General features: G+C 33.1%; 1 protein-coding gene across 1 annotated transcript; it reads left to right on the top strand.

Annotated features, from left to right (window-relative positions):
• LOC134685050 (uncharacterized) lies at window positions 1–2,339 on the top strand. Its single transcript, XM_063544426.1, has 3 exons — window positions 1–27; window positions 482–580; window positions 1,262–2,339. Exon 3 carries the CDS (start codon window positions 1,282–1,284, stop codon window positions 1,828–1,830), a length of 549 nt encoding a protein of 182 aa, XP_063400496.1. The 5' UTR covers window positions 1–27; window positions 482–580; window positions 1,262–1,281; the 3' UTR covers window positions 1,831–2,339.
• The last annotated feature ends 5,256 nt before the right edge of the window (window positions 2,340–7,595 follow it).

Here is a 7,595-nt window from a genome sequence, read left to right as displayed (position 1 = left end):
TTTGGAAAGCATATAACATTGGAGAGGGTAAGATTTCACATGATTTAAAAATCTTCATTACAAAAAAGGGAATTTACGCTTGATTGTCCTTTTGTCAGACTTATAGTTTCAGGATAGTAGAGAAATCTTTCTTAATGTGGAGAAATTGGACCCAAAATGGCATTTAACATTATGAGAATAAATAAGTAAATGTGGTATGATTGCCAATTCATGAACTACGAGTTTGTATATTTTATACACATCCTCTTAAATCATTTCTGTAAATAAAGATATTATGTTTTAAAAATTTATATAACTTTTTAAGAATAGCAAAAACAAGGTTTTATGTTTACTTTATTGTCACTTTTTTCCTGATCGGACATTTCTCCATAACCAGCAAACTGATTTCCATTTGTGAATTAATTTGAAAAATGTATTGTTTAGAATTGAGAATGGTCTTAGATATAAAGAGTTAAATGCATCATTTACTTTTATCACACAGGTAAAAGGATTCTATGGACACAACTCAAAAGCAATAGCAATAAAGAACTCTCTGTTGTTTTAGACTGGAGAGATGTTGCTCTTACTAGATTCCAAGAAGGTATGTTATATTTAGAACTTTCAAAGAGGGTGATAGATACCAATGGAACACAATCAAACTTTTAAAAATTTATTTAGAAAACAGAATGACTCTAAAACATTTTAAAAAATCGACATAACACAACAATCTAAAAACTGAGCAGCAAGAACTCCACAAAAAAATGGATTGATTGCAAATGCTCTAGAAAAGAAGCCAGATCCTGCATTACATGGAGCACCTGTCTTACTGCTGAACACCTGTATAAACTTATGTTGCAAATTTCATATGTTGGTGTCATTTTTAGAGGTAGTTACTTATTGATTAGGAATTGACAAGTGGTATAAAATAGTGCATAAGATGTGTGTTTCAACTAAGAATGTCATGTTTGAAGTCAATACAAGAACACAATTTCTTAAACACTTTTTCATTTCACACCTTGTTTAATTGGTATGTTATAAAATCACATGACATTTTTAGATAAAAGTGAAAAATTGGATAATTTTAATTGCCAAAAAAACCGCATATCAGTTCTACAAGCAAAGTAAATTTCTGCCAAGGTAAAAACAAACATTAAGAAAAAAAAATGAAGTTACAGAACTATATATAGGTCTTTGACTCTTTGTGATAGTTTTATTTCTATAAAACAGAAATCATATGCTGCTGACAGACTTATTACAAATGTTTTGTTTTTTTTCATTTCAGATGAGAATGAAAGTACTGACATGAATACTCAGATAAAGAAGAGGGCTATTTTTATGTGTCCAGTAGAAGGTTGTGTCAGGGAATTTTCTACAAACTCAAACTTAGACAACCATTTACTGTTGGGAAATTGTGATTACAAACTTGAAAAACAATGTTTGACAGATCTTGCCATCACAATTTATTCCAAAAAGATCAATGATGGTTTTCCATCATCAACATCAGGTCAGCATGGTCAGAGATCAGAGTGTGGAAATAATATTTCAACAGAAGGTGATTATATAAATCCAATGGGTTGGGCTTTAAAAGGCAAAAGGAAAAAGACAGTTTTCTCTACTGCACAAAAGCAGTACATGAAAGAACAGTTTGACATAGGAAAAAGAACAGGGAAGAAAGTTGACCCGTTTTTTGCAGCTGAAGAAATGAGGAAGCTTAGTCAATTTGACAAGAAAACCTTTCTTTCTGGTCAGCAAATTGCTAGCTATTTTTCAAGACTAGCTCAGCTGGATATAGAAAGGCAGATCCGGGTGACATACTGGCAGCCAAAGAAGAAGATCAGAAAACATTACTGAAAAAAGAGATAATGGACAAATTGAACAAATAATGACAAAACAATTCATAAGGATGTTTGCTCCTCTTATTATTGTAATGACTACCAAATGCATTGTGTTCTCCAGTGAATATTTCCTTTTTATGTTGCATTGACTTTGTCGGCGAATATTTCCATCTGTAACAAAATATTTTGTAAATGTCTCCTCTGATATCTTTACATGGATTTTCTTTATGTTTGGTTTTATGATATATGAAGTATGTTTTACAGTCTGATTTTTCATATAATGCCTTGTGTGTTAACATAGAATGTTTCATAATGGTTATGCAGTTCATTATTATTCAATTTAAAATATATGTTTTGATATGATTATGGCATTCAAGAACGAAAAATTTACAGGATAACTTTTATGACCTTATTCAAAACTTGGTGATTGCGTATACAACCATAAACAGAAAGTTTATCATTCATCAAAATAAAGGCTTGCTGTTTATGGTTAACTATTGACATTGACCCTCAATATTTTGTCATATATTTGATTCAAATGAAGATCAAATTGATCAATAATTAGAGCCCACTCAAACTAGAAGTGATCATTCTGTTAATCTTTCCTTCCATCTTTATCCGTAACAATTCATGTGGACCTTCAGTTTTTGGGTTTTCATTTTATGAATGAGGTAAAACATAATAGCATGAATTGTTCAATAGCTATTTTTTGTTTTATTTTTAAATCTTGAGTAATTCCATAAAGTATATATCTTTTTGAGACATTTTCATTACCAAAGCATGATGTAACTAAATATTACCGCAAGACTTTGACTAATTATCTTAATTTATGACCCAAAAAACTAAATGGCAAAAAAAGAAGATTTCACCTTGAAATTAAGGTCAAAGGTCAAGGTCATTCAAGGTTATGATATTTAATCACATTAGTTAACTGGCAATGCAGCAGCATATCTAATATCTAAAATATATATATAAAAACAAGATTTTTACTCTCTAAAAAAAATCAATTTTTATGGATTCTTGTAATTATCTCCCTTTGAAAAAGGCAATTTTTGAAAATGTCTGAAAATTTTGTTTGGTCAGATCCCGTTGACTTTTTTACATTTTTGGATAACATAAACAACATTTTCTCATGAAGTAATAGTATTTTTGACACAAGCCCTCTGCTTTTCGTATTTTGGATATGAACAAAATACTGAAAAATGGGTATCAAAATATCCACACACCTTTGAAATGTCTGCTATTCATCTATAATGCAATTGATTTCATAAAACTTGTTAAAAGCTGCGGTTATTTGGTTTTAAATAGATGTGTAAAAACGGCGAATATGTGTCCCCCATTGACAAAACATCCGGAAATTTCAAACACCTTTTAATCTAACTTTTCAGATGATTTTTTTCAAACAAAACCTTTTTCAAGCTTAAGAATATTTTGCGTTTGAAGTTATCTTCATATAAAAATATCAGTATACTTCAAAAACATTTAGACCTGACCACAAACTGTAGAAAACATGGAAAGATGTGGCGAAAATGAGCACCCCACTCTATATTTTTTTTAATCTTTTATGCGTCCAGTCACGGCTTAGAACATGGTGATATTATATGGGATAATATCCCTGAAGTATAAATTAAAAATTTGTAACGGTTAGCCCTGTTCCGTGGAACCAAGTGTCTCGCCTACTTTTGCTTACGTTAATCGGAGGCTCAACAAAAATTGAGGGAGGAAATAATAAATAATATTCCTCTCGATACTCTGTTTCGATTGTAAGAAGCTTCTGCCCAAGTTTGGTAAAAATCAAAAATAGATTAATATTATATTAACTGCAGGCTGTATGTAATGTTAACTGGAAGAAAAACTAAGACCATTTATAAGTAAAATACAGAAAAAAACAGGTACAAAATTTTAACAAAATTTCCTTCTAGATACTATCTTATGATCATAAACAAGCTTCTGTCCAAGTTTGTTAGAAATCGGGCCATGATATTTTTTAAAGAAAGTTACAAAAAAATCAAAAACTTTAACCACAGAGTGAATATTTGTGGACGGCGATGACGACGGAATGTAGGATCGCTATTACATACAGCCTATGTCTCGCTTTTTCGACAAAAGTCGAAGGCTCGACATAAATGATAGAATGAGTTTATACTTTGACAAAACGTAGTACCGCGGTATATATACTCTTATTATGAATAGAATTGTAAAACAAAATATGAGAAGATAGCTTTTAGAAAATGCTTTGAGATTCTGGTAGTGGGTTAATTTGGATATATAAAAAAGAAGATGTGGTATGGTTGATATGTTTAGGTTTGCACTATACTTTGATATTGTGATACTATATAGAAGAAGAAGATGATGCTTTATTTCAATCAAATGCGCTTAAAAGGAGCATAATATAATATCAATATAATATTATTTTCACAAATATTATAAACAATACAGTATACATAGTTACAGACACAAATTGAAGAAACAACAGTTGTCATATATTCGTATATATATAGGAGTATATATATAAAACCTTCGCCTCAGGCACACCTCTAGAAAGTAATAAAAAAGAATTATGTGAGTAGGCTAAATATATCTAGCTGAACTTCAGGAGGCACCAAGGGACGGTGCTATATGGCATGGTGGGTGCATATTAAAATGTGTATCGGGACATTAATGATATGGTAAGATATTGTAAGAAGTTGCACATAACTGGTATGTTATCATCGTGCCTGGTGCAGAGCAGTCAATACTATTTAAAGCGACAAAACTGCAAGAGACACCAAGGGACAATGTCAATGGACATGCCTAAGTGCACATATTACGAAAAAGATAAAATATTACAAGTTTAATCCAAAGTATCACAAGCAGAAGGGTAATATAACTTATACGGTGTGGCCTGTACCCCACCATTGTCAACCTCGTATCTAGTGCAGAAAGCTTGATTTAAATACTTATCTGTCAAGTTATATTTTGTCTTCATTGACTTACTCACAGACAGATATCAAGATATCAAGATTCTCTACAGTAAGAAGCCATATCAGTTTTTGGCTATGAATCAGATGCGTAAAGTTTGGACATTGTGAGTTAAAAGTGGAATTTAACCATTTTCTCTTATCTTGAGATGATGTACACGAAAATGAAAAATGTTTTTCATCATCAACTTTATGTGAGGTGCACCTGAGACATAGTTTGTCTTGTTGGGGAGTACCCTGATAGCGGCCTTGTTCAATTCTTAGTCTGTGAGAAGAAATAAGCAATCGAGTGAAATTTATCCTTTGCTTAGGTGATTGTAATAAAGTAAGATATCTTTCAAGACCAAAATGAGTCTCAAAAGTGCTATAGCTAATAGGTTCCCATCAGCACAACTGTGCATTTGGTTTCTTCACTGTATTTCATAGTGATGATACAAAAACTTTTGAATTAAAATGTTTAACTACATTTGCTTGCAAAGGCTAGGCTGTTAACCCCGTTAATTTTTTTTTGCAAATAGTTTCAAGGTTCCCGCATACCAAGAAGGAATTTTTAATTCAAATAATAGCTTTGACTCTTAATATGCATCTTTTAGTAATGGAAAGGATGAACCCAAATTTTCAAGCCGATACTATATATTTGATGAGTGTAATATTTTTAATTCTAAGGAATATTGAAAAGTTTTCTAGATTGCTTCAGTGTTTAGGATCATTGTATGATCTTTTCGTGGATTATTATTGCTTCGGACATGGATAATGATCTGCTTTTTCGACTTATACAACTTCAATAGTCCTCTTCTTCTCAAGTCACCACATTCTTAGAAATTATGAAAAAGAAGCATCATCTCAGAATGGAAGAATAATATCTTCCAAGAACACTTTGAAAAAATTGCGGAGACCAACTTCAATCCTTCCTTCAACATTGATAATGATAATCTTGTCAAGATAGACGTGAAAACCATTGTTAACATCTGTGAAAACCAATAAAATGACAATCGAACATGGTAACTCAAACAGAAATCTCTAAGCGTATATCTATATTGAAAACTAAAAAGGCGATGTAGACGGCTGCACTGCAAAACACCTAATTTATGAAAATCAGAAGACATCACACAATTAAGAACTATCTCTCTCTTACATATAGAAGAAAATATCCTTTTCTCTATCATGGCTAGAAGGATGACATCAAATATGACAGATAACAACTATGTAGACACTTCAGTACAGAAGGGCGGGATCCTAGGTTTCTCAGGTTGCATTGAACATCCAAGCATCGTTTCACAACTGATTCGAGAGGCCAAAGTGATCAAGAAATATCTCACAGTAGTATGGCTAGATTTGGTCAACGCCTATATGGCACAATTCCTCACATGCTGATTCAGGAGTCACTAGATCATTACCATATTCCAGACCACCTTAAGATATCTCAGTGGGATTGAGCTGCGGTTAACTACAGGCACATTCACATCAACATGGCAGAAATTACAAAAAAGGAATAGTCACGGGATTTACCATCTCAGTGATCTTGTTTGTCATAGGAATGAATATGATTATTAAATCTGATGAGATAGAAAACAAGAGGCCAAAAACATCAACTAACATTAGGTAATTACCAAACAGAGGGTTCATAAATGATTTAGCCATCCCTTCTTTACCCGTGTCCAGGTTAGATTGGTGTTAAAGGCATTGTAAGAGACAGTAACATGGGCAAGGATGGCCTTCAAACCAAAGAAGTCTAGAGCTTTAATAATAAGAAAAGGGAAGAGCACATACCAAGTTGAATTGAAGGTGCAATGAGAAGATATTCCATCAATAATTGACAATCTAAGTGACAAGAACAAGATCAGGAGAATCGAACAACAGGTTTCAGAGGGAATGGATATAGTTTAAACATATTTATTTATAGTGGATTAGGAAACCAGTTATTGTAACTTATATCAATTCCTTTAACTGCGGATGCGAGTTCTGCCTTGTAGCGACATTAGCCTGCTCTTTTTCCAAATCTACAAGGATGACTTTTAAGTGCAAGAGATATGACTCTCTCTTAACACGGGTCAGACATTTATCGTCCCCTTACGACGGACTTTCATCGTTTCCTCAAAACCATACTCGCAAATGGTGTCAACAGAGAGCCGAAAATTCAGTCCCCGAAATGTTTATCCCGAGTGGGAATCGAACCATGAATCTTTGTTTAAGTATTCCGATGCACTAACAACTACACCACCGCATGGGTATACCAACATGGACTCATGTCAAGGTTTTCATGGTCACTTATGTTGTATGGAATTACATTGACAACAGTTGAGAAGCTTGAAAGATTCATCAACAGAGATCTAAGGAAATGGTTAGGTATCCCTTTAAGTTTTACAACTGTAGGACCGCAAAGTTGCAGCTAAATTAACATCTATAGTGGAAGAATTTAAAGTAAGCAAAACTCGCCTTGCTATGACATTGAAATAATCTTGAGATAACAAAGTAAGAACAGCGGGTGTCCGAGTAAGAACAGGACGAGAGTGGTAAGCCTCAAACGCAGTCTCAGAGGCAGAAAGTAGATTAAGGCATACAGATATCGTAGGAACAGTGGCAATAGGAAGTCATGGCCTTGGAACAGCTAAAAGTTGCTACTGGAAAAATGCTTACACCCAAGAGAGACGACGTCTAGTGCAAAGAGATATAAAATCTAGAGAAGAAAAAAAAATAGATAAGCAAAGACAGTAGAATTAGGGAACCAAGGTGCATGGTCGAGATGGGAATAATAAAAACGATCCCATACATTGTCAGAACTATTTGATATCCTCAATACCAACTACAGTTCCTTATAAGA

Source organism: Mytilus trossulus, chromosome 9 (genome assembly GCF_036588685.1).
Source record: "Mytilus trossulus isolate FHL-02 chromosome 9, PNRI_Mtr1.1.1.hap1, whole genome shotgun sequence".
Lineage (NCBI taxonomy): Eukaryota > Metazoa > Mollusca > Bivalvia > Mytilida > Mytilidae > Mytilus > Mytilus trossulus.
The sequence above is the reverse complement of the archived record's forward strand: the minus strand, read 5'-3'. Positions and strand labels throughout refer to the sequence as shown.